This window comes from Gavia stellata, chromosome 9, assembly GCF_030936135.1.
Source record: "Gavia stellata isolate bGavSte3 chromosome 9, bGavSte3.hap2, whole genome shotgun sequence".
In the NCBI taxonomy this organism is placed as follows: Eukaryota; Metazoa; Chordata; class Aves; order Gaviiformes; family Gaviidae; genus Gavia; species Gavia stellata.
Window position 1 is genome coordinate 19,044,401 of NC_082602.1, and position 26,765 is coordinate 19,071,165.

A 26,765-nucleotide genomic window follows, 5' to 3' on the forward strand; every position below is an offset into this window, starting at 1 on the left:
AGGGTGGGGGGATGCGGGCTGGGGGCAGCGGGCCGCGGGAGGGCAGTGCCGTCCCGTCCCAGGCCCTGGGGGGGTGGGGAGGCGGGCAGCCCGGTACCGGCGGAGGAGCGGGGCCCAGCGGCTGCCGCTCGGGGGTGCTGTGAGAACTGTGAGCCTCGGGGGCCGGCCTTTCCCGGGGGTCCTTCCGCTCCTGCGGGCGGGGAGGGGGCGGCAGAGCCCGCCGGAAGAGCGGCGGGGCCGGGCAGGAGGTTTGGGGGCCGGGCCGGGGGTTCTGGCGGGGCGGGGGGCGGCGCCGTCGCTCACCGGCAGCGGCGGGTCCGGGCTCCGCGTGGTGCTGAACGGACAGCGCCGCCGTGCTGCGCATGCGCGAGGCCGCCCCCCCCGCCCCGGGGCAAGGGCGTGCGCTGGGGACCGGTGTGCACCGGGGACCTGAGCCGGTGGGCGCTGGGGAGCCGGGGTAGCCGCGGGGCTGGAGCGACCGGTGTACGCCGGGGATCCGGTGTGCGCTGGGGGACTGGGTAACTGGGACAGGTGGTGTGCCCGGGGGAGCTGGTGCGCACGGGGAGCTGGGGTACCGGGGCCGGTGTGAGCACCGCGCCGCTGGGAGCAGCCTGCGGGAGCCGCTGGGGCACCGGTGGGACCTGTGACGGCGGGGCCGCGCTGGCCCGGCCGCAGCGCTGGAGTCGCTCTCTTCTGCCCGGTGCCCCGGCCTGGCAGGGCCGAGCACCCCCCGCCGCCCCTAGGGCTGCCGTTGTCCGGCGACTCCCCGTGCCTCCCGGCCGGGCCCCGGTAACCCGCGGGCTGCCGCCGGGGCGAGGTAAGGGGGCGGGCCCGGGGGCGTGGCGGTGGGGCGCGCGCACTTCCGCCTGCCGGCGTGACGTCGCGCCTGGAAGCCGGCGTCGGGGGCGGGGTCAGGCGCAGCTGTATGGAGCAGCCGGGGTTGCCCCGGCGGGGCGGCAGGTACGGGGCCGGGGCCGGGGCCGGGGCCGGGGCCGGGGCCGGGGCCGGGGCCGGGGCCGCCACCTCGCCATGGGGCCCTGCGGGGGTGGTGTGGGGTGTACAGGCCCCTGGCTGCGGCGGCGGGCCAGCCCGGGAGCCGGGCCCAGGGGCGGCTCTGGGGCCGAGCGGGGCCTCGTAGGGCGGCGGAGGGGGAACGGCCGCGGGCGAACCCCCCCAGCTGCCGGTTCTGCTGAGGCCGAGTCTAACCGCGGCCTCCAGCCGCAGCTCGGGGGGCTCAGGGCTGACGGCACCCCTCCGCTCCTTCTTTGGCTCCTGCCCTTCCCCTCGGCGTCCGAGGCTGCGGCCTCATCTCCGCAGAGATGCTGTGTCCCCGCTCCTCGGGGGGAGAGCTCTCGGGGGGGAGCCCGGAGCCTTGTTGCTCCCCGCGGGAAGGAGGTGCCTGCCCTCTCCCCCTCGCAAGGTGCCCGAGTGGTTCGGCCGTGGATGCGGGGGACTAGCTGCCAGGTAGAGTGATGCTTAGACGTGAAAGCTGGGCACAGCTTCTGTGCGGGTGGTGTGGTAATGTGCAGCAGTCACTTGCTGCTTTGCTGAGGGACAGGGACTCCTTAAGCAGCTGGTGGAAAGCCTCACCCGAGCTCTCCTGGAGGGCAGTGCTCGGATGCCTAAGCAGTGAACGTCCCAGGCTGGGGAGGAGGTGACGCAGGTGCGTGCCCTGCTGAGGGCTAGCCAAGGGGTTTTACCCTGTGGGCTGACTGTGGGAGACATTGCTGAATCTTTCTTTCTGGCTGTTCCTCCTAGAGGCACCTGGCAGTAGGTGTGAGGTGATCTAGCCTGGCTCTCACTGTAGCCCGGCTCCCTGGCGTTTGATGATGAGTTTGACCCCCTCCAGGGGATGCCTCCTGGACCTGCCCTGGGAAGACATCTTGGTTCCACATATCCTCTGTCATCTGCCGCTGCAGCAGCTCCTGTGCCTGCAGAGGGTCAGCAAGTCGTTCCAGTCTCTCGTCCAGCTGTACCTGGCCAACATGCGCTGCTTTGACTCAAGCCAGGTATTGGATGGCTCTGAGGCTGGGGGAGGCACAGATGTCCTACGCTCTGGAGCTAACAGGGGAGCATCTGACTGTGGGGAGAAGAGACCCCCGGCAAGGAGTCTGGTTTCTGCTTAGGAGCTTGGGTTAATGGCTCGGGTGTCAGACTAGTGACGGATGGGCTCAGGGAGGAGAGGCTGTGATTCAGGGCCCGGCAATGCCAGTGTCTTTAGCAAGAGGCCTTGGGAGGAGTGAGCCTGGAAGCTCCACCCAGGCCATTATGGGGCACCTGCTGGCAGAAACACAAGCCAGCTCCAAAGTGGCAGGGCGTGTCAGTCCTCACAAAGGTTGTGCAATAGGGTAGGTCTGATGGGAGGTAACTCTGTGCCTGGTCTTCAGGGAAAGCTTGTGCTGGCCCTGGGAGACACTGCCTGGGACTCAGAAAGACAGGAGTAGTTGCTGTTCTGTGAGGACACAGAATGGTCTAGCAAAGATCTTTTGGAGAGCAGAGGTGTGGACCTCATCACGAGTATATGATGATGATGATACAGTGATGATGGGGGATGGAGAAGCCAGAGCATCTTCTAGCTTGTGGCAGTAGCCTTGGCATGAGGGGAGGAGAGCCTGATGGCAGGGTTTGCCCTGGGATGAGGAGAGGGAGAGGGTGGCTTTGGTCACCACTGTCACAGTGGAAGAGAGGGTAGAGAGTATTTGGTGAGGATCAGGCTGATCTGAAACCCTGGGGGATGCCTCATTCTTCCTGGGTTCCCCACACAGATTGGACCTGCCATCCCTCGAGCTGCTTTTGTTAACCTGCTGAAGGACAACGAAGTACTGCAGCAGCTGGCGCTCCAGAACTGCTCCGACTGGCTGACGGACAGGGAGCTGCTCCCTGTCATTGGGCAGAACCACCACCTGCACCACATCCAGCTGAAAGGCTGTGCCCAGCTCAGCCGCCACGTGCTGGTAGCCATCTCGCTGAGCTGCCCCAACCTGCGCCGACTCTCCCTGGCTCACTGCGAGTGGGTGGACAGCCTGTCCCTGCGCAGCCTGGCTGATCACTGCAAGGCACTGGAGTCTGTGGACCTGACGGCCTGTCGCCAGCTGAAGGATGAGGCCATCTGCTACCTGGTGCAGAAGTGCAGCAGGCTCAAGTCTCTGTCGCTGGCTGTCAATGCCAATGTGGGTGATATGGCAGTCGAGGAGATTGCCAAGTGCTGCCCCGAGCTGGAGCACCTGGACCTCACAGGGTGTCTACGAGTCAAGAATGACTCCATCAGGTAGTGAGCAGCATGGGGATGGCAGGTGTCTGGGGTGGGGAGAAGAGAACCAGAGAGAAAAGTCAGATTTCTTCATGCTGAAAGCAATGAGAGCGCAGTCTGGGGGAGAAGCCACTAGCAGACCCTTCAGGAGAGGCACTGTGTGCTACTAACAGCAAATTTCCCAGCATGTCATGGAGGGAGGTCTGGGATCTGACCATGTCCCTTGAGTTTCTCTCAGACCACTAGGGTGCTTCTCCCAAAGGACGGTGCATGTGTGGCACAGTCATGAGTGCTGGGCTGCTGGAAGTAGAGAAGAGGGTGAGTCGTGCACTCAGGAGTCCTGGCTTGCAACCTGCATGTGCACTCTTTCTTGGCAGGGTCCTGGCTGAGTACTGTCCCAAGCTGCGCTCGCTGAAGGTGAAGCATTGCCACAACGTGGCTGAGTCCAGCCTAAGCATCCTCCGAAGCCGTGGGGTGGAGCTGGATGTGGAGCCTCCGCTGCAGAGGGCTCTCGTTCTCCTGCAGGATGTGGTTGGCTTCGCCCCTTTCATCAACCTCCAGATCTAGAACTGCTGCTGCCGGGGAGGGGGTGGACTGACGTGACGCTGGTTTATCCCGGGAGGATGCCGGAATTGGCTGCTGCAGAGACATGCAGAGGGAGAGGTTGGTCCTGTTGGTGAGGCTGGCCTGAGCGGGGCTTACTCTTTCCTCTGGGGCTGTTTAGCAGCCACTGGGTGTTCTCGAGTGGGCTTCGTTGGTGCCTCTGGGGAAAGTAACTCCCTCTGCAGTGGCATGGAGAGAGTGAGAGACTTGCAGGAACACCATGGTGCTGAACAGGCCTTGGCCAGGCCAGCTAATAGATAGGATTTGTTATTTGTTGTATTTTAAATCTCCGTGGCAGCTGTCCAGAGAGCAGTAGAGTGTTTGATGGGGACTGTCCCCTGGGGTGGGTGTGCAGAGCATGCCAGCAGAGCTGTTGGGAACAAATCAGGCCAGCTGGAGCAGAAAGGAGAAAAGCCACCAGCCCTCCTCTTGGGAGAGGGCAGGCCCCTCTGGGCTCCAGGAGGAGGGCGAGTGAGCTGAGCTCCAGCCCGCGGCCACTGTCCAGCTTGGCACCAAGGGGCTGGCGTGGCCCTGGCACAGGCAGTGTGTCTGTCCAGGCCAAGGGTGCCGATTTAGGCTAGTGCAAGGCAAGAGTTGTTTTCAGGGAGAACACGCTTCTTCCTAACTACAGTTTCACTGATGGAAAGGTACCAAACCTAGCTGTGCTGTCACTGAAAGCAGTTGGTCATTGCCATTTGTTTCTTCCAGCTTCTGACTTAACGTTTCGGAAGCGCCTAGGCCTGCTACTAAATCTTGCTCTGTCTTGCGTGGCTGGAGCTTTGGCACTCAACAGTGGTAAGAAATGGCAGTAGCCGTGGCCACACTGTCAGCTGGAGTTTATGGGGTGCTGCAGGTTGTGTTGGCAGGCAGAGCTTAGCTCTGGTCTGGAGTTCACCCTCAGCCCTTGTATCCATTAGCTGCTGTTTGGTTAACAACCTACATCTTGTGGTGAATGTGATGAAGAGAGTAATTAGGGGAAGGGAGGATCACCCTGCTCCTATCTTTGGCCCCAGGAGGGATCAAAGGCAGCTGAACTATGCACCAACTCACATCATCTTTATTAACACTGGCACTCCAGGCAACAGTGCACACAGACTTGTAAAAAGCTTGCTGCAAAAGCACAAGCCACATCTTGGATCTAAAAATGTCCCATGCAAGGAGTAGCTGAGAATGCCCACACCCTGGAGAGCCACTGCAGTGTGCCCCTGGGGGCAGAGGGACAGCTACACAAGGAGGGAAGGCTCCTCCTTGTCAGCCGGGTTAGTTGAGGAAGCTGAAAGCAGTGTCCTGGCTCCCAGGTTAGTTCCAGTTAGTGACAGGTGGAGGAGTCCCCTCATCCCCAGTGCCAACATGTTCATCCTGGCATGCCTGGCCAGCGAGGTGGAGGCGGAAGAGCAGGAGGACCTGACTGTCAGTGGAACTTGTACTTCCTGGCTGGTTTGAGGCTGATGTATGTTCTCTTCATCTCCTCACTCTCAGGCTTCTTGATGTCTTTGTACCTCTCTCCCTTCGTACTCACCACCTGGTTATCGATATAGCGGATCAGCTTCTTGGGAGCCTGGAGAGGAAAGACATTAACACCAAGTGGACAGCCAGCCACACTGCTGGGAAAGGGAGGGGACGAGCAGCAGCAGAGCTGTGTTCTGGGGCGCAGGTGCAGGAGACTGGGGTAGGCTGCTTTACCTGTCCTTTGTGTTGGAAATCTTGGAGAAAACTGGGAAGGAAACTGTCTGATGGGGGGAGCAGAAGCCACTCTAGTCAGGAGTGGTAGGAACTGACAGACCCTGCAGCACCTTAGCTAAGCTAATCTTCCCTCTTTGCTGACTAGCATCTCTCTGAACAGTCCTGCTTTGGGACTGCCCCTTTGCTTTTTGGACTTGCAGTCTGATGTTTAAACCTTGTAGGGAAAGGACATTCAAACTGCTAGTGAGCTGGCATTGTTCCTCTTACCTCTTTGGGTGGAGCCGGCCGATGTGTTTTCTGATCATCTGCACTATCCACCATCATGTATCTGAAACACAAGAAGCATTTAACTGAACACAGTAACATGCATTGCCTGGGGTTATTCACAGCCTAGGTCCTTTCTCCCCTGCTGGTTAGTGGCTGTGCAATGTGTCCTACTTGCCTAGATTGCCGCTAGAAGCACTTAACATTCCCCCATGGATGAAATGAGCAAGTGTGTCACCTTTCTGGTGAGAATCCAGCAGGATTCTCCTGGAGTAGCATCCTTAGCTGTATGTGAAGGTTATTGAAAACTCAGGCTGTCCAGAATGCTGACAACCCCTGTAGAACTGAGATGCTGAGGTCTGGTGTGCTCTGCCATTGGGGCAGCTTTGCTCCTTCTCAGCCCAAGTGATGGCAGCCAAAGGAGACAGGTGAGATTACAGGACCAAGCTGGCTGCTTCTGCCCTCACGAGATGGTGTTCCTTTCACATTCCACCTAGTACTTGACTACAAAACAGGTCTGTGCTGGAAGCAACTTCATAAAAGCGTCACCTCATTCCCTGTGTGACTGAGACGTCAGGGCCCAAGCATTTGCTTGCTGTACTGCTGAGTTACTACTCTTTAAGACTTTGGTGCTGGTTTAGTAGGTGGACAGCACAGCTGACTTCTCCCTCAGTACTTATTATAGTTGCTCCCGTGTGTCTTCTGCTATGGTGATCTGCTCTCTGTACCTGTGCTTGAGTGATGTTTAAAGTACAGGATGTTGCCAAAATGTCATTAAAGTGAAGTTCCCAGAAACATAACTATCAGCTGGTGCTTTTTTTGTTCCCTTGCATGTTACTCTGAAACAAACCTGCAAAGGAGACAGGCAAGGACAGGGATTGCTAATTCTGTCTGGATGCCATTCTGCTTTGCTTTATCTTCCCTAGCCCATCAGCTGTTTATTCTATCACTGGGGAAGAATGTGAAGTGGTGGAAAAGACGTGGCTAGATAGACATGTGGAATCTGCTTGCCTGCAGGAGGACACTCGTGAGAGCTGAGATCTTAAAGCTGATCGATGAAAACCACAGTGTGGGCTCTCCTATTGAGAATTAAATGCTTTTGGAAATGAATAAAGGTAAACCAATCTAAAGCCACTTCCATTCCCAAGAAGTCCATAGGAGGACTTCAGAGAGGTTTCTTTAAACACATTGAATTCACACCTTCAGCAACTGAGATTTAATCTTCCCACTGCTGCTGTACAGGCAGTCTCTTAAAGATATCTTTAGCCTTGTTTGGACTGTCTCCAAGGATGGAGATATGAATGAGTTGCTGTAGTTCTACAAGTCACCATGTGTTACCTGAGCTGCAGTATGATGTTTGTGCCTTGAACCTTTAACCGGGACCTCAGCTGACAGTACTGTGATTTACACTGTACCTGTAGGAGGCTGAAACCTTGCACACAGCCAGTGCTGTGACCCAGCTGGTGCAGGTAACCTGTTTCTATGCCAGAGCTCTAAAAGAAACCCAAACCTGTTTTTTCCCACCTGATGATTATACTTGTGCTTAGATGTGTTCAGCTATACCCAAATCAGCTTCACAGCATCCTTACTAAGCATTATACACCCCAAGTTCTTTATAGACCACACTGTCATTCTGACCTTACCCAAACTGCCACCTCCTCCTTTACTGGGAGCAGAATAAGGGGTTCTTTGCTGGGTACTTACTTCTGTAGGATAACCTGTTTTAGTTCCTCGTGGTTGGGTGCTCTGCGGGGTCGTGCCAGTTCCTGGGAGGAGACAAGGTGGGTGCGTGAGCAGCACATGTGGGACATGCAGCTTCCCCCCTGCTAGCCTGGTGAGCCCAGCTGCTGGTGCAGCACTCCAGACCCTGTGGGAAGGAGGGTGCCAGCCACAGCTCTTCTGGGGTGCTGGCTCGGCTGTGGGCACAGCTTGTATTCAGAGAGCCAAGGGAGGGAGAGGGGCTGTTGTTCTGGGTGATCCCCTTGGCTCATTGCACAGAGAGTTCCTGTGGTCAAAGCTTCTACTTGCAGCAGACAGCTGGGCCACCTGTGTGACCCTGAGCTCTGCGCTGCTCCTTGGCCTGCTGCCACCCAGCTCAGAGTACAGTACCTTCACACTCGCACCTGCTGGGCCAATTTCCACCTTCTCCTCCACAATTAACTGCACTGCCTCCTCCAAGTTCCCCAAGGCCATGGTAAGTGCCTTCTCCACCTGGCTCACGGTACAGGCTGGGAACATCTCCAGTAGCAGCTCCACTCCATCCTTCAAGTCATCGCCTTCCTAGTTGGAGCAAGAGACAGAGGTAAGTTGGGGATGTAGTAAGGAGCAGGCTATTGAAAAGGGCCTGGTTTTGCATTAAGTCAGGAAATTCAGCTTGCCGTTAGCTGAAGGCTCGCTCTCCTTGCAAGTGTGACTAAATCCCATTCCTGAAGCTAACAGGGGATTGTATCTTTGCAAGGACAAAGCGTTACTCTTCCTTAATCTCCTCCCCCTCTATTTCAACCTTCTTTGAAGTAGGGCTGCTGTGAACTGGCCCATCTGTGTGGCCATGCTATGCGTCTCCTAAGGGGAGTGAACTTTCTGGACGCTGTGGTGCAAATGCTTGAACTCCCCCTCACCTTGTGAAGTTACATGTGCTTTGATCAGAAAGGGATGGGACTGCTAAACAGTGACCTGTGGCTACATCAGAAGAAAGTGCAGCAGCAGCATTTGCTAGAAGGCTGTGGACACAGAATGACTGAGCTGCAGAGCAGGAAGACATCAGTACTGGAGAAACAGTAAGCAGAGCATGGGGGAAGAAGGTGGGGGGATCTGCCAGGTGCTGCAATGCCTATAGCATGGGTCATGCTGAATGGTGCTGCAGGATCAGGACTGCTGGGCCAGTGACTCAGTGCTATATAGCTCAGTAAGTGCACAGAACAGAAGGTCATTGAGGGTGGGACCAGCATCTTCAGGACGGACACCCAGACGTGACTGTTTCTGGTGCTGATACTGCGTGATAGCTGGGGAGAGAAATGGTGATCCAGCTCAAACTGTGGAGTGAGGCTAGGGGAGCAGGGTGAAGCGGGCTGGGGCCTGGCTAGTGCTACAGAGGCATCCCCACAGTGCTGCTGTGGGATCTCTGAGGCCATGGGACAGGCTCTCTTAACCATCGCTCTGGCTCATCCTTTCCAGTGGCTGGAAAGGATGAGCCAGAGCGATGGCTCACGCTCTTCTGTCAGCACATAATTTTCCACTTACTGACACAGTCTTGCCCAGGCCATACGATGGAGATCAGAGACACCAGTGATGCCATGTCACAGCCTATGCTGTGGTTCCTTCCAGAGCCAGAAAACGCCCTCAGGTGGTGCTGGTAGCCTAGTGCTGGGTGACCGTCCCCAGTGCTCCTGCTCCTCTGCGGGGTGCTCATACCTGGGCCCTGGCTCCCTCTGTTGGAGTGCACAGCCTTTCCCCGTTGCAGGCTCCGGCTCCAGGCTCCTGGCCCTTGGTCAGGTCTTCAGAGGGTGCTTCGCTCCTGCTTTCCACAGCCTTTTGGCCAGGTTTTTCTTAAAGACATAGTGATATCTTCTGAGGAACAGTCCCACTAAGGCTAGAGCTCTGTGCTTTCTGTTGGCATTAGATTGCTAGTGCATTGTGTGCCAACGCAAATCCCTTCTTAAGTGACAAGACTGGGAAGGACTACTGTTCCTCCTGCCCTCAGCAGGGACAGCTGCAGCTCTGCTCACACTGACCTCCAGGAAGGCAGTGCTAGTGCATGCTGGAGTGCCCAAGCGATGCACTTCCAGGCCTTAGCGGGCATGGGCTGCTTGCAAATTCAATTCAACCTGTCAATTCTTGGCCCTCTAGTGCTTTGGCTGTGGATACTTAATGGTATTTTTGTTACATTTCTAAGAATTCCCTGGTGCCTGCTCTAGCTTTGAACTAAGGTGTGATTTTGATTTTGAATTTGGGAATAAGCTCTGTTAGTCCCCAGGCTGTATGTGAGCCAGCACATCCTGTGGTCAGGTTACTCTGATGCACCTCTCTTTACAGGCTCTTTCTATGTCACTGTAAGAATCATTTCACCTCTGTTCTGTCCTCTCTAAATCTGGGATGGTGCTGTCCTTCCACACTCTGGCTATATCAGGATCCTCAAAGGGTAGGATGCAGGGGACCAGAGCAGTAGGTTTTGTCAAGTTCAAGAAAGCAGCAAGTAAGGTAAGACAGGACTGTCTGTTCTATGCTGTGTAGCCTTGTGGCTCCTGTTAAGGCAGCAGTGATGTTGCTAGATAAGCAAACCCCAGACTGGTGTGTCCTGAAAGGTTTAATATCCAGGCACTTCACCCATCTGTTCTTTAGTGGGAAGTACCTTTGGGGCTGATTAGTATACCAATCCAGCTGATCTAGGAATGCTGAGGTTAGAAAGGGTCATTGGAATACTGTAGTCTTCTGCAGTCCTGCATAGTGCAGGCTAGAGCACATCATTGCTGATTTTGCATCCGTGCCAGGGTTCATAGGTGAATGGGAAGTGAGCTTTCAGGATGCTCAAAGTCTAGAAGCGATACACATAATCAGTTGGACTCTCTATTTGATGATGCACCTGACATGGGCTGTCCAGTGGTAGTGTGGCTTAGGCAGATGGCTATCAGAGGCAGGTGGAAATGCTCACTTCCAGAATTAACCTACAGAAAAATTTAAACAAGCAGCCCTGTATCTGCTGTTTCTTCCTTATTACTCTGGATTTGATCTCAACAGAGCTATCTGGAGATCTGGTCCAGTGTTTGTCATGCCAGTATGTCTTGGACAGTATTTCATATGACTCAAACCTCCCATGTATTAATATCAAAAACCTGACTGAACATTACAAAAAAAAAAAAAGAGATCCTAAATGTAGCGAACAAGACTGTATTTTATCCTGTGACATTGCTCAACTCCAAACACTAATACTGAAAACATGTGCAGAATATACTTTCTTGTGCTGAAATTGTCTGTGTAACTCACCTTTGTTGCGAGCTTCACCAAGCCTTTCTGAGAGGGAGAACATCATTTCACAAACATCCCCACTGCAAGAAACAGAAGCTGTATGATTAGTGTGAGGAATAAAAGCTGTAGCCTATCCTACTTGGCTACCCATTTACAGAAAGACAAGGCTTGATGGGAAGCCCAATAAAATAAACTGGTATTTCAGATGGTTGAGGCCTAACTGCAAACTATACTGGGATTAGCATTTGTGTATTCCAGCAAAGCCTGACTTAATCATAACAATTTGGTACTAATACCTCTTCAAGTGGGTATAACAAAACAATTTATGGTACTTAGGGACTTGGGTCCAGGCCCCCAGTGCATGGCATGCACATACAAAGCAATAACATTCACGTACCTGTGGATTTCTGCAAAACCAGGAATATACGCCTCCATCATTTCCACAAAGGTGTCCATGTCAAAGGTCTCCTCAGAGGACTCTGGTGAGCCCAGCTCTTCCAGGACACCCGTGATGTAAGAGAAGAAAACATCATCCATCCCACTGGAGACAGAGAGAACACAGGACATGGCAGCAGGGTCAACTGCCAATTTTTTCTCTCTCTCTCTATCCCCATTCCCCCTAACTTTGTGTCTTTCTAATAGAGCAGCAGAAGGACCTACGTGGAGTGTATTTTATGGGAAGATCCCACCAGTAAAGCCAGGTAGCAGGTGGTCAGTGGTTGAGTGGGAAGCATTTACAGATAAAATACTGCATGCTGTCCTCCTGGGCAGCACTGAATGAAAGCCGCAGCATGTGCTCCTGTAGGTGCTTCAGCTGAGCTAATCAAAATATTCCAAGTGCTCAAACCCTGACTTTTCTACGCTGACTGGTGTTTCAGGTGAGGTCATCATATTCTGCCAAGCTGCAATTTCTACGGGATGCAGTGTTCTCTGCTTGCTGCTCTCCACGCTTGTGTCACTGCTGCCACCAGCTGCAAAACCAGCTGCCGTGTTCCAGCTTCAAGGTGGCTGTATCTCTGCATGCAGGCACAGGTCAAAATAGGGAGAGCCCTGACATAGCATTACGCTGCTCAGAAAGCCCTTTGGGAACACTGTGGAATGAAGGGAATCCCACATGCTAGTCTTTATTACTGGACAGGAAATTAATCATCTTGGTCGTCAAAGAAATGACAGTGCTAGATTGCAATGCTAAACGATAGTTGTTCAAGCATTCTCATCAGAGCCTGTGCAAATTATCTGCATCCTGGATCTGACTTAAGGAAAAGGAACACACAGCACAGAACAGGAAAGCTACAGAGCTCCACTTGGAGTTCAGTATATTGTGCAGAGGGACAATTAATGCAGAGTTCAAGCTAGAACAATCATATTGGATCTTTCTACCTCAACACACCTGAGATCTGCAGCAGGGATGTGGGATTGGATGAAGCATGTGAGTGTCTCTCGAATGATTCTTTCAAGCTCCATGTCTCTCTAAAGCTTTTTCTCTAAAAAAAAGAGAAGGAAAAAGAAAACTCCATGTAATTTCAAATGCAAGAAGCAGATCAAAATATCAATAAGATCAACAGGTAGGCATGGTATAGGCAAGTGTGCTCTTCCCATCAGAACAATTCATAAAGTCCTCCAATGTGTCTTGTCATCCCTGGGTAACAGCAGGCAAAGACATCACCAAAAAGCAGCAGTATGAGGATCCACTCGAAACGGCGCCCACAGCAGCCCAGTGTCTTGGGCCTCTCCTGCTTGTGTTGATGCTGGCAGTACGCAGCTGTACTGTACATTTAAAATGTCCCCTCCAGGAAGCAAAGCTTGAAACGCAGATATGTCCAGCTGCAGGACCTCAGAGACACCTCCTGAGCTGGAATGCTCTGCTGTCCGGTGAGGATGCAGCGGGTAGTGGGTTTGCATGCTCACTGCAGAAAGGGGTGGACCTTCCAGCTAAGAGCGTTCGCAGTGATGCTCGGACTCAAAAATGAGTGGGAGGAAGGGTAACGTCTCCTAAAGAAAGGACAACCTAGAGCATATTTTACAGGGAAATACCAAGCAGGGCACAGACAACTAGTCTGCCAGCCAAAATATCAAAGGTCTCCAGGTCAGGCATGGACTGCCAGTGGAATCCTGCCCAAACAGCAGCCCGTTGTTGTGCTCGGTAAATGAGCCATTCTGCAGACGATGCAGTTGCAACAAGGGGCGCTTGATAACCCAAAACTCAGGGGAGTTCTAAGAATCACAGCGATCCTACAGAAGCAATGGCAGAGGGGGGCTGCCCACAGCCCTCCTTCAGCTATCAGTACTGGGCCTAGACTGAATTGGGTGGAGAAAAGCCGTTCCTTAACCATTCCTTTCCCCTGAGGTCTACAAAGCTGCTGGGTGGACAAACTCCTGGTGTGAGCACCGAGTTCTTCCTGAGGAAGGAAACTAGCCCTGCGTATAAAGAAACTGATGTGCTCACTGGCCAGAGAGCTTCCAAAGGTCATCATGCTCCCTCATTCCAACCGCCCCAGGACCTGACCAGGTCTGTTTGACACCGATGTTGCGGAGCAGTCGTGTGGGTTGCTGAGAGACGATTCCCATGTTCCCATGGGAATCAAAAAGGTTTGGCATTTCCTGAGATGAGACTTCCAGAGCTAGCAGGATAAGCAAAACCACCCCATGGTACTCAGCACTGCTCTTGCAGGACCTAGAGAGAACCAAATCCCAGCAGCATGTTGGCAGGTCCATCTGCAGTTGGACTTGGCTGCACTTGGCCACCATTGCAGGTGCCAAGAGCACACACGCACTCCTCTGTTTATGGCTAGCCCAGGGAGCACACCCAAGCCAGCCAGACCTGCCTCTGGCTATGGTCACGTTGAGGCTCTAGTGATTCGACTCTCGATACCGAGGTAGAAAGCTGTGACACAGGCTTATGCAAAAGTGCCTTGCTGGGTATATGGCAACCCACATTGCATCTCCCTGCAGTGATTCCCCATCAAATATGCCCAGTCTGTGCTCTTCTACTCTTCAGGGCTTTGAACAAACACAGGTTTTGCCTCCTGAAGGACCATCTCTTACTGAATCGCTGTGCCAGTGCCATGCCCTTGGGGCAGCAGAGAGACAAATACAGAAAGAACCTCACAGCAGCGGGACACGAACAGCGAGACATACTCATGTAGAACTGCCCCAATTTTCACTGTGTTCAAAGCTAAACGCAAAAGGCATCTAATCCCCTAAACTTTCCTGCAGCTACTATTAGTATCAACCTTCCCACTGATCTAGATCCAGTAACTAAAAAAGAAAACAAACCTTCTTTACATGTGCCTCTCACTCTCACTTGGGGAAATGAACAGTGAGTTAAAAATGCCCTACCACTGTATGACCAACATACGTGTATTCAAACACAGCACGTGCAGAAACAGCCACAGGAAGGCATCACCAGAAAGGATTATTTGTTTGCTGTTTCTGTCTTAAGCTAAAAAATTTCTTTGCCTCCTATAATTTCAATTAGAAAATTCCCATTTCACAGCATTAGAGGAAAACAAGAGTCCAAACTTTTTCAGGTAGGAGCTCTTCATGCAAACACCCGAAGTGAGTTCCTGAGTTCCTGTGCTGCTTTTATTTTCCAGCCTCACAGGATCCTTTCTTCGCATTTTTCTTACTTTTGCATGTCATGGCCTGCAAGTGTGGATGCTGGCTGTAAAAACAACCACATGTAAAAACACCTTCCCACTGCCCGTTTGTTGTTTCTGTGTGTTTTGTGTGTTCTCTAGTGGTGTGACAGAACCAAGCTTATCTTTGTCACCTTTGCAACATATCCAGAAAAAAAAGGTGAGCTTTGTTCTACCCTTTGCATACATCAAAAAAACAGTTATAAGATTTTGAATCTCACTGTTGGCAAGAATACTGTCATAAGCAGCACGTTTTTCCCCCATTTTAAGCTGAATCTGCAAATGCTAGCAACCACCAAGTCCCCTGAACTTGCAAGTAAAAGAAAAGTAATTTTCTTTTCTACAGAAATCAGGGATGGGAAATCAACATATAGCAGTCAAAACGTTCTTACTACAGTCACTACTATTAAGAATACTACTTATTTCCTTCTGACGCAGTCTTCATGACATCCTGGGAACTGGAAGTCTAAAAGATTTTGTCCATTTCCATGAAAGAGATAACTCTATAGTAACCAATAACATATCCTGACAACCCAATTACCTGAACAACAGAGCACAATTCACCATGTCAAAGGCACTTTTGTGAGGTCCATAAATTAGCTGCTGGTAATTTATTCTGATCAATAGAATGGGCAAAGTCACTCATCTCCTTAATCAAAGGCACTTGCAGGCAAGTGTCAGACTGGGACAAGAGAAACACAGAAAAAAATAATTCAGCAACAGGGGTATCGTAGCTACGGCCAGTCACTAACTGGTCTTGAATCCATTCCCCAACCTCTGACAACCACAAGAAATGCTGGTGTGAAGCATTTGAAAATATTCAGGTATTTTCCTGTGGAGTTACCACGCTGGATGTGAACAAAAGTTGTTTCCTTGTCTCTGTGACTGGAAAGAAGGCAGCAGGTTTTAACCATTGGGTATAAATTCTCTCTGGCATCACAGACAAATCCATCCACCAGCACACTTGGATTTAAGGTTTACATCCAGAGAAGGCAAGCCGCCACCTTTAGCCTGCCTTTGAAGTACTTCTTCAAGGGTCAGCCATCGCCCTTTCACCTGAAGAACCCATCTCTGCTCCTATAAAACCAGAGGCACCAAGAGAGACAAATGCACTTACATTTGATCATTTACTGCTATGGGGGAAGAGATTTTATTCCCTGGTAAACAGTCCTTACAAAACTTAACGTCTAGGGGATCTGTAATGCACAACAGTCTTGGCTGAATGAGGTTTGTGGAAGACAAGTCCTGAAGGTCCTCTGGCCTTTCAGAGTTGGTGGGTATTTTCTTGAAATAGAGGGACCTGATTAAAAACCTACGTACAAATACTTTAAAATGGATTCTTCAAGGAATAAGATGATGTTGCTGCATATTCCTCCCCATACAGCCAAGTTTAAATTACGTAACTCAGGACACCAAAACACCTTATGCATTATACCTTCAAATGCCACATTTTTTCTAGTGATGACCTGCAATAGTTAAGGGGGAGATTTACTAGAAGGGCTTATCCTATGTGCACAGATTTATAATGCACAGAACGATCTAAAACCCAAAGACAGGAGAAATCACTCTCCTGAGAGTTCAATTTTACTGAAACGGTATTACCATCATTTTAAACTTCCAGCCATAATTGCAATGTGGATTTTAAGATCTCTTCAGCAGTTGTCAGCTGATTCAAACACATCTATGAAAGTCCTTCTGCATTTCTTGGGGTTTATTATTAAAGAGTGAGCAGTGAAGCACTGTATGTCATCTCATTAAGACAGGCTTGGTTTGAAATATCAGGAGTGCTTACTTGATCCACATAATATCGCGTGGCATATGTATTTCCTCACCTCAGGCAGAGAAAAGTGGTACTAGTTCTCAAAATGTGAATGTGAAAATTATTCCATACTAGATACTTTGGCCAGCAGCTCAACAGAGTTTGCCACCCTACTGTCTGTCTTGAGAACCTAGTAATCTCCATCATCCTTGCGTTTTCCTTCCTAACATGTTAATGTCAAATTTGGGATTTTTTTTGTAAAACAGCTGCAGAAATAATACCCGTCTAAAAGCACCATAATCCTTGTGGTGTCTAAAATACCTATTTATGCTATATTCAAGAAAAGTTGGCTTCTTTTTGTATGAATCTACCTTCCTTAAAAAAAAAAAAAAAGTGAAAATCTGAAGTGTTTGCATACAGCTAGATCATTTCCAAAGGCTCTTTCAACTCAAATTTCGGTAATCATTCTCAAATGGTCAATGTGATGGGATGGGAATGATTGATTATGCCTTGGACTTTACATTAACAAGACAGACTTGAGAAAACCAATTTAGGAAAATGTTTCTGAGCTAAGAGGATCTGCCATTTGCATGTATATCAACTTTTATGAGATTATAAATTTGCCTACCAATGACTTGAGGTTTCTGCAAGTGGAAGGAGATGGGTGTTGTACAGCTTAGATTCTCAGAACAGGTTAGAGAAACTTCAGGTAAATCTGATCTGGCTGAGGGATTGACTAAAACACCTTGGGAAGGTTCCTTTAGCTCAAGTTTCAGTAATTATTCTTAAGTGAGTAAGTAATGGGACAGGGACAGTTCACTCTGAAAACTTGTTATGAGAAAGCACAGAGCACGTCTCATGCAGTTGTGTGTGCACGTGCGCGTGTCTGTGCTTGGGGAAGTGCGGATCCCTGGGATATAAGGAGCTCTCAGCGTAGCCTGTGACATACAGCCTCAGAGGAAATCTCTCAAAAGCCAGATCTGCAGGACAGAGAGAGAGCTGTGGCTATATTCCACTGAACTAGTTTACCTCCTGAAACTTTCCAGGCTGAATAACACCTTACAGACATAATTTTAGTGCTCCCATTTTTTGTTTTGCTTGCTAAAGAAGTCCCTACAAGGACATTCATGGTGTGGTTACTATGGGAAAGCAGGCTGAGGTCACTGTGCACGTTAACACAATTAACTACTTCATGCTCTAACATTAAAATAAGGCTTTTGTTAATAACTTAGTTCCACTAAACTACAGTAATAGAAGATAGTAGTATCAGTGGCCAGACTTCTCCCTCCCTGCAGATCTACGCTGGACGGCTGCACTTGGGTGGTGCTCTGCTGAGACATGGCCCTTACCTGAGCAGAAGTATTGCCTGTGCGAGGATCTCCGCTCACGGCCGGTGTTTACAAAGTCACTTCAGTGCCTGCAGAAGAGTCGACAGTGCATCCTATGACTCCTTGGCCCAAGCCATGAATGAGGGAGCCCTTCATGGGAAAGGAAAGCTGAATTAGCTGGAGCGGGAGCACAACAGAATCATTCTCTGTACATTGCTGTCTTTATGCTTTATGTCACTCGTGACTGTTTCCCCTAATGCAAAGGGTACAGCTTTACCCTTTGGAATAAAATGTACTACATGAAAGGCTAGCTTGGATGTGAGAATAGCGCGCTTGTCAGCCTTCAAATTCACTGCCGCGTCGGGATGTTTTTCAACATTTACAATTTCTGTAGCAAGGCCTGCAGTGGTCTCTGAACATCACTGACGTATTCCAAAAGCACCGGTGGCCTCAGCGCCACTGTGAAGCAGAAGCTGTTTCTGGCGGCTTTAACGGGACAGACCAGAACGTGAGTGTTGGGTTTCGCTGCTGTCGCCTGCTTGTGGCGCGTCGCCACGGCCAAAGCACCGCAAAGCCCCACGCTGGGTGAACGGCTGGTGCCTACCTCGCACCGCCACGCCGGACCGCAACTCCCGGCTGAGTAACTCCGGGGCGTTACCGATGTTCGCGGCGGCTGTCCCCCCTCACTCGCGGGCAAGACCCATCCCCGAGGGGCCCGAGAGACCAACGGCGCGCCCGAGACGACCCCCCCGTGCAGGCCGAGCCCCCTCCGCTCCCCTCGCTGCGGCCGAATCTCCACGCCGCTCGCACAAGGCGCCTGCTCGCACCGCAGGCGGCCCTGCGGCGACATCGCCCCGCCCGGGCTGTGACACGGCCCCCGGTCCGTGGCGGGCGGCTCACGGCCCGCAGGCGCCCCCCCGCCCCGGTCCCTCTCCCCGGGCAGCAGCCGGCTCCCCGCGCCTCCCCGCCTTGCGGACCCGGGGATTAAGCCAAACGCCCGGATTGCTCAGGCTGCCGCCCTCCCCGAGGCGCCGCCGCGGCGACACCGGCCGCGGCGGTGACAGGGGGCTGCAGGCTGGCTCCTCGCAGCCCGCCGGCAGCGGTGCCCCGGAGGCCGCCGCCGGTCCCCACGGCCCGGCCCGCCGCCCCACCGCGCGGCCTGCCGGGGTCACCTCCGCCCCGGGGGGCCCCGCTCCCTCTCCCTCCCGGCGGCCCCGCGGAGGGAGGGGTCGGGCGCGCGGCGCCGCCGGCGGTGGGGGTCACCTGATCGCCCGCGCGCCCCCGCCGCGGCCTCGCTCCCTCCCAGCGCAGGTCCCGCGCGGCGCGGTTGAAAGCGTCACGTGGCGGCGCCCGCCGCCAGTCATAGAGGCGGGCGCGGGAGGGTAGAGCGGTTTCGTGCTGGCGTGCTCCCTGCGCCGCCATCTTGGTGGTGGGCAGGAGGCTTGAGGCGGCGGGCGCGGGGTGGTCTCTCCTCACCGCTGCGCTCGGCGCCCTCCGAGCCGCCCGCCGCGGAGCCCTGAGGAGCTGACGTGCCTCCCAAACGCCGGTGTGCCCTGGGAAGCCCCTGCCGGTGCCCGGGCTGGCGCCCCGAGGCGAGCGGGGTATGGGTCAGCACCTGGGGCGAAGGCAGAGAGGGGAGAAAACACAGCACAAGGTGGCAGCCGCGAGCACGCCCAGGCCGTGGGGGTACAAAGGCGTCTCTGTGGGGCGCGGGAACGTGCGGTGCTTTGCAGTCACCCTCATGAAGACTGAAGTGAAACTATCCAAGCACAAGAGACGTGTTCCCTGGTGGAAAAGGAACATTTTCAAGTTTGGGCAAAGCTGCCTTGCTCTTCGGGGTGCTTCTCCGTGGCCGAAGCTCTCGTGGGGTGGAAGCACTGTCTGGGGGATGTTCCCCAAGCTGCTGTCTTTGCCAAAGTTGGGAGCTGCATGCAGAGTCTCCTGGCTCTGTTTCCTCTCCTGCTAAAAAGCCTCCCCGCTCCACCCTGCGCTTATTCCTTTATTCTGGCGATTTGGAGGGCTGCTGTACGTTAGGGCAGCCGCGGGCTCTTAGAGAAGCCGCAGCAGAGCTGTGCTGTGGCACAGGACTGCAGCTTTTGCCCTGCTCGCTGGCTGTAGACCCCTTCCCCAGCCAGGTGAGATGCTTGTTAGTTTACTTGCTCTGACAATGAAAGTAGGTGCTTCCTGGAGCAGCGTTGGGGAAGTAATTCTGTGATGCCAGGTGCTTCTCCTTCATAAAAATCCTAACGCAGCAAGGCATAGTTACTCTCTGACTCATGCTGCTCAGTAATGTGTTCCTAAATACCAAACAAATGAGCCTGATTCTGCCTTTGGCGGTACCAGGAAAAATCCAGAGTAACACCAGCTGGGTAAGGAACATCACTCCATACTCACTGCAGTGTCATTAAGAGCAGAGTCTGTTTCCATTGTTTATTTCCATTTAAATGGAAATAAAGGTGTCCCTTGACATTGTATGAATATACTTCATTGTAGGAGTATTCACTGTCTCTGAATTCTTCTGCTTTTGACTGTTTTTTGCTGCACTTACCCATACATTAACTGAAACTGATCAGCTATGCTGCATTATCTGACCTCCAATCTGTGGTTTTACCTTAGTTTGGGAAACAGTTTGAAAATTGACCAACAAGCCTTCAATTTCTAGGATGGGTTTCAGCTTGTGTGACCGTGCTATATAAACGACATGCTGAAAATGCAGCTGCTTCTGGGGCAGGTACACAGTAGAAATTGGATTACATCACAGTGAAGTGGAAGGGGAATTTCTGAAGAAAATGAAGCAGCACACATAAAGCCCCTAGAAATTAACAATCTTTAAAGTTAAGAGAAACAATTGCAGTGACATTGTCTGACCTAACTTCCCTTGTCAATTCTTGAGTGAACTAGAAGAGAACTTCCTAAACTAGTTTATGTTACGAAAGTATATGAGGTTCTACCAGCTTTTTCCACAGGTGGTTCATGGCACTCTATTTGTCAGCAGAATTTAAGGATTTATTTGTTTTGCCTCAGTCTGCTTTGTAGTTTCCTTGATTTGCTTGGAAACCTTGAGGACCATGAGAAATTTTGAGAGTTCTCAGATGCCATCAGTTCAGAAAATTTGTAAATCCTTACAAATCCTATGATTTGTAAATCATAGGTTTCAGAACAACAACAGACAGGACCTCTGTTTGGTTTTTTTTCTACTACAAAGACTTTGAAGTTGACCATCAATCTGGCTGATCATCACGGCAGTCTGTCCTGGGGGTAATGAAGGGAGGAGAAACCCATGCTGGGCTGTGAAGCAGAGGTCTGAGAAAATTTAAGTTAAAATGCCACTAAAATTCTCCTATAACTACTTAGACTTCTCTATTTCAGTATACTTTGCTGCAATTTGAGATTTCATCTTCCCACCTTACTCTAATCCAAAATGATGTCAAAGGGCAGTTCCTCCTTTTTTTTTTCCATTTACACTAATGGAAGATGACCAGTATTGTAGTACTGGTAATAGAGACCAGAACAAATATGGCATTTAATAGCTTCCCAATGTAAAGTAAAATTCAGAGGGTTTTGACCTAAAGTTCAATAAAACCTCCCTAGGGATTCCCCATACAAACCCACAAAACACACCCTTCACTAAGGCTCCAGGCAGAAGGGAGCAACATCACAGGAAATAGTTCTTGGAGAGTCCTTCTACTCGTCAGTCACAGGCTACTGCAAACCAGGGAAGTTAACACACCGTCTGTTTATTTGATGGGATTCATATTCTTTCACAAACGTGATGAATAATGCAAGTGTGTTGAATCAATTGTTCCTTCTCCAGCTTATTATTAACTCCTTGTTGTATAACGTACTTGAAATAAGTTTGTCTGTGGCATTTTAATATGTGGGTGGAGGATATTTGTAAGTGAGTAATTTTAACTTCTCTTTTACATTTGAATTGAAATTAGAGAACAAAAAAGTATCCTTTCCACCTGGTTTTGCCCCCTGCTTAATGCAGGCATGTTCCCTACAATGGGTATTCTGCAGTTTTTGTCTACTCTAGCTTTGAAAGGCTCCAGCGATGGGGCTTAATCTGAAGAAAGGAGCTCATTACTGGGACGTGTTTCTTGATATTCTGTCTTTATTTCCCTTTTTTTTTTTTAGTTAATCCTATCACACGTTCATATGTGTGCTTGAGACTGTCCAAAATATTTTCTCGGTCCTGTTGTTAAGCCTAGATATCAGTGCATAGCTTGAATTTTTGTCCACTGCTTTTATTCTTACTAAACCAAACTGCACTTTAATTGTGATTTTTCTTCAGTCCGCTACAGAGACACATTTTTGCAATTTAGAATAAGTGTATTTTGAGAACAAAGTCCCCTTTTTTTTTTCCTTTAAACAGCAACGAGTGTTCATTCTCAGAGCTTTACGGAAATTTAAACAACTTATGTACACCCCTTTGAAAGCACACACTGCTCCCAGATTTTCTGCTCCAACCAAAGGAGACTCCAACTCTCCAATTCCAATTTTGCAGGGACTTGGGAGGACTGCGGCTTTTCAGGACAAGCAGCAAGAGTGGGGTCCTGGAGCCCTCTGCTGGGTGTATTATAGAAGCCAGACAGCTGAAAGCGTAAGTCAAACTCCGAAAATGCTATTGCTATGCTCTCATATTTCTTTTGCAGTTGATTACAGATGTGCTTAATTTGAAATCCAAAAGATGTTTCTTCTGAGAAAACTCATGTTACAATTTCCGAGTCTTACAGGTAAATTAATCTGCATCTCGAGGTTACAATTAGATTTATCAGAGCCTTTTTGTATTTACTCTTCCTTAGTAACAGCAAAGTTCTATGCGAATGTTTCCTTGGTTCTTTTTGTCACTCTTGGCCTCCTCTTATTTACTGCTACATGTACATCTTACCACAGTTACAAAGTTGTGTAGTCAAATAACAGACAATTCTGAGGTTGTCTGTGACAAATGAATCTGTTTCATGCCTGTATTGTGACTTATTTAGCTCTCTAGTGTTCACAGGTATAAGAACTTTTCTTTTTGGCGACAGAGAAATGAGCAATTTATCTAAAAATAAATAGAAAAGTACATGAATAATAAGTAAATGAATAATTTGTCATCTTTCTGTAAGGGAACTCACTGTGCTTTACATTCGTGTTTTATAATTTTATATACAGTGGGCTGGAGCACAGAAAGATGACATATGTTTCCAAAAGTCTCAGTATGAGTCTGTGGCAGAGCCAGAAAAAGCATTCAGGAATTTGTGTTCCCTGACTCACCCTACAGTTAGAAGTGTGCTGCTTAGGAGCATTTTTGAGGATGTGAAAAAACAAAATAATTGAGGAACAAAGGGTTTTTTCAGTCTCTGATTACAGCATGTTGGGCAAAGCTAGTTATAAGGGGCCAGGGTGTCTTGAGCTGCTCCTTTGATTTGGCCAACTGTAAAGGAGTAGTAAGAAGATGATAGTGAAGAGCCCTGAAGAGGCTTTTGTTCTGCAGAAGGCCCTTGGTGCTGTCATACAGGATGGTGATATACTTAGGCCAGTGGGAAACGTAATTCTAAAGTTGGTGGTAGTTACAGCAAAAAGAACTTCCCAGCTGACAGTGTCTGATGATCCCACGGCTAGGAGGGGCTTTTAGACTGCTAAGTATTTGGACATGGTGTCATGGGTGCAGATCTTGTAAGTGCTGTGGACTCTACATTCGACAGCTTTTCTCAGCTTCTTGTAGGTGTAGCTAGTTAGAGTTCAGTAATGGGCTGGGTCTCAGTCATCACGTATGACTCTCACAGCACACACGTTTTGTTATTTTCTGGCAAGTGTGATACAGGGCTTTCTCAGTACTATTTCTAGGCTTGGACAACAGCCTTTTACCAAGGAATGTTGTGTTGTTCTGAAGCAACTGACATTTGCAGCATCCAGACTGTTGTGATTTCTTGCATTTTACCTGTGAATGCAGGCCCTACTGCCAAGAACAACTTTCTGACCCTAGAATAATTCTTCTCAGCCATGTGCCAATGTAGGTATTGGACAGTTTGCCAGGCCAAGGCCAAACTCTTTTAAATTTAATTTATTGGAAGCTTGTTTGTCATGTGTATTATAGATAAAATATTGACAGGATCTGTTCTTCTGTTGCATTCATATGTGAAAGTCATTTTTGTCTTCTGTTTTTTGTAGCAGCTAACTCAGCCAGAATTCAAGTGTGAAGGCTTTCCCTAATTTAGAGGAATTTTCAGAACTGGAAAATTAGGCTACATACCTAGCTATATTTGAACATGTCTCTGAATTTACATAATAAATGCTTGACTTTTGCAGTTGGCAGAACTAAAATATGGAGAGGATCAGAACATGATTTAAGCACTCTGTCGTACTGCTATCTCTAATTTCTTTTGTTCAGTTCTATTTCTTTTGTTTGGACGTAATGGGAAAAATCTAACTCGCTATTTCTGTACCGGAAAGAGCTCAGGACACTCAGGTTCTGATTCTCACCTCCCTGTATCTTTAGTTATTAGCCTCATTTCACAGATGGACAAAGTAAGGCAAACAACATTTGACCTTTTTTCTTAAAACCCTTTGAGATCTGCTGCTGAAAAGTATATTAAAAAGCTACACACTTCTTATATAATTATGTTGCTTTTCTTTAACATATCCAACCACTTAATCTCAGGCAGACTGAAAAGAGGAAACATACTCAGCTGGGGTAATGTACCTGCCTGCAGAGCATTCTGATTAAATTATACACCATAAAATTATACTTGAGTAACTCATGTAAGGAAAAAAAAAAAAAAGGATGCTCCCTTCAGGAGTTCCCTCAAGAGCTCCAGGCAATTTGTGTCTTTTGGATTCTGATGGCTGTTATTTCTGATATCTGGAAAATACTCCCAGGATGTGCATCCAGTTCCTTGTCTTCTTTTGATGCCCTGCTCTTGGAGGGTTCTGCTTTTTAGATTTGACTGGCACATAGAAGAAGAAGGAAAATGAGTTTGAAAAATTGGGGTTAGGAGACAAATTCGTTCTGAGCAGCAGTGAACACAAGTTGCAGTATCTGAGAACAGGCATGGCCTTCAAAGAAATGCTTGGTAATGTCAATCAGATTTCCATAGGTACATAGTAGCAAAACCACTGCAACAAGTGTACAGTGGAGGATGAATGTTGTTAAATAGAACTTGCCATCTTCTAGTTTGGGCTGTATAGAAATTATCATCTTCATACAGCACGGTCTGGTTAACCAGAAGTGTAAGTTTACTCGCTTTTTTATTTTACTGTACTACCGATTGCTTCCCGTTGAATCAATTAAACCTGCAGTTTATGAGAGAAGCGCGCTCATTTATTTGAGGTAGCCCCGTTGTTTCGCTTGTTGCTCAAGCGCGAGTCCTTGACCCCGGTTTTTGGGCAGGAGGTGGACTAATCTGTGCGAGAACCGTGGCAGAGCAGAGAAACTGCCGAGGGGTGCTGGTGAAGAGCAGTGCAGCAGCTGAGCACTAGATGCCACTCTGAGGCCGCAGTAGGAGCTTTGCAACTCTGGAGCATCCCGGTGGAGAAGGCGAGGAGCGTTAGCTCCCGGAAAGGCCCGTGTGGGAGGGAGACAGGCCGCGCTCCTTGCATACCCCTCCAATGACGCTAACAGAACAAACAGCGAAAAGGTGAATCAGGGGCCAGCGGTAGTGGATTCAGCCCCCATGTGAGTCAGGGCCAGCAGCAGGTGCTTCAGATGGGAACTAAACTCCAAAGCTAGCAAATAATCTCCCAGCTTCAATGGCTTTGTGCACAGGTGTCCTCACTTCTGACCTATTAGCCAGATGGCCTCAGAAGGAAGGAGGAAGAGCAAGGTGAAAGGGCAGTTATAGCTCACTGGATGGGATTTCATGAGTTTAAGGATTATATGAAGACCTGTGGCTCTTACAGCATTTCTGCTGGTACAGTCCCTCTGCAGGTAGGTCTATAACAGTCTGGGATCAATAGAAATGTGGTTAACAATCCCTTCCTTCACCATTCCCATACATGACCTAAACATTGCAGCATTGTACTGAGAACCAGACATCAAAACTGTCTATAATCTGACTAATCTAATAACGGGCATGAGTCACAAACCTCAGCATGGGTTTTGTGCAGCTCAGAAAATGCCAGAGTATCTGAGGAAAGGTTTGGCTTGTTGTCAAGATAAAGGTTAGTTGTGGAGTTTGGATTCAGATCAAGGCTGAAATGTGAACTGAAGTTTTGATGGGGCAGCATCTTTTCTGGGAAGGGAGTCTGCTTTACTGAACAATTTGAAAGTGACCACTTTCTGTGAATGACCTAGACTATACATCTTTTAAAAAAAATGCTCTGTGTTCATACAATGTAATGTTAGCAACATGAGCATGTTGCTTTAAAGTACTGAAGAAGCCTCCTGAATAGCGGTAGTGAAAGCAGAGAAAGAGATATATTTATATATATCTTCCTTTATATGGAAGGATTTACAAATGCAACATCAGAGTTTTGAGGTAACTGTGTGGTTTGTAGTCCTCAGCCTTGAAGATGAATGCATGTCAATCTGGAGGAAACGGGAAAAGATAAATCCTGGTAACAATCCTTGTCGTTGATGCGTACTATTTCTCTTCAATTACTTGGTATTCCTACATAATCAGGAATAGTGTGCAATGCATTGCTAAGTAAGTTATGTTGGTCTCAAATAGCAGGCTTATAGAGAAAATAAGATCTTCGCTGCTATTAGCTACAGGAGTTTTTTAGGCAGGAATGGTAGAGGTACATGTCTCACAGCTGAGTTTTTTGGAGTGCTAACTTCCTGGGGACACTAGCATTGCTTTAGTGGCCTGTAGTGTTGTGCAACCTTCCCATGTGAACTGTGATTAGATCCAACCTTGTTATGGTAGAGGTATTGAGGGGGGGAGCAATTTGACCTTAAAGTACTCAAAAAGGATTGCTCTTGGCAAAGTGCAAGGATAACGCCCTGTCTGGCTGTTTTATTCTCTGTACCAATTGGTCTGTACAAAGAATAAATATCTGTTACAGTAAACATCTCTTTGAGTTAGCTCAAATGGTAGAGGATTGTATTTTGGTGCTGAAGTTCCTGTATTTGCTCCTTGCTGACCAGTTTAACCATCTGTTACGTGAGGGTCATAAACCTTACTAGTGTAACATAGCCTGCACAGGCTAGAAATTTTGTGGCACTTCAGAAGTCTGGCAAAATGGATTCCAGTAAAAAGTAACAGAAAGACATATTCTGTCCTCCTGCCACCGCCTACCTTCTGGAAAAATTACCTTCTAGCAGAGTGATTGTTCAGTAATGTACAGAAAGC

General features: G+C 49.6%; 2 protein-coding genes across 2 annotated transcripts; one reads left to right on the forward strand and one right to left on the reverse strand.

Annotated features, from left to right (window-relative positions):
• The first annotated feature begins 1,772 nt into the window (after positions 1–1,772).
• FBXL15 (F-box and leucine rich repeat protein 15) lies at positions 1,773–3,938 on the forward strand. Its single transcript, XM_009815709.2, has 3 exons — positions 1,773–2,009; positions 2,766–3,268; positions 3,628–3,938. Exons 1-3 carry the CDS (start codon positions 1,827–1,829, stop codon positions 3,815–3,817), a joined length of 876 nt encoding a protein of 291 aa, XP_009814011.1. The 5' UTR covers positions 1,773–1,826; the 3' UTR covers positions 3,818–3,938.
• A 1,222-nt stretch (positions 3,939–5,160) lies between these two features.
• Positions 5,161–17,700, reverse strand: CUEDC2 (CUE domain containing 2). The gene is made up of 9 exons (XM_059821427.1): positions 17,509–17,700; positions 12,153–12,246; positions 11,160–11,303; positions 10,781–10,842; positions 9,212–9,345; positions 7,910–8,080; positions 7,505–7,566; positions 5,804–5,864; positions 5,161–5,411 (listed from the first exon to the last, which is right to left on the reverse strand). The coding sequence occupies exons 2-9, from the start codon at positions 12,224–12,226 to the stop codon at positions 5,265–5,267; spliced, it is 855 nt and encodes a 284-aa protein (XP_059677410.1). The 5' UTR covers positions 12,227–12,246; positions 17,509–17,700; the 3' UTR covers positions 5,161–5,264.
• Positions 17,701–26,765: the final 9,065 nt, after the last annotated feature.

What these genes read in the sequence shown, in the direction of transcription:
- CUEDC2 (XM_059821427.1), bottom strand. Translation starts at nt 12,226, where the DNA reads ATGGAGCTTGAAAGAATCATTCGAGAGACACTCACATGCTTCATCCAA. An exon ending in TGGTGAAGCTCGCAACAAAG is followed by an intron (nt 9,346 to 10,780) that starts GTGAGTTACACA and finishes TATGTCTTTAAG; the next exon opens with AAAAACCTGGCCAAAAGGCT. An exon ending in CAGCAGGTGCGAGTGTGAAG is followed by an intron (nt 7,567 to 7,909) that starts GTACTGTACTCT and finishes GTCTCCTCCCAG; the next exon opens with GAACTGGCACGACCCCGCAG.
- FBXL15 (XM_009815709.2), top strand. Translation starts at nt 1,827, where the DNA reads ATGATGAGTTTGACCCCCTCCAGGGGATGCCTCCTGGACCTGCCCTGG. An exon ending in GCTGCTTTGACTCAAGCCAG is followed by an intron (nt 2,010 to 2,765) that starts GTATTGGATGGC and finishes TTCCCCACACAG; the next exon opens with ATTGGACCTGCCATCCCTCG. An exon ending in GTCAAGAATGACTCCATCAG is followed by an intron (nt 3,269 to 3,627) that starts GTAGTGAGCAGC and finishes CTTTCTTGGCAG; the next exon opens with GGTCCTGGCTGAGTACTGTC.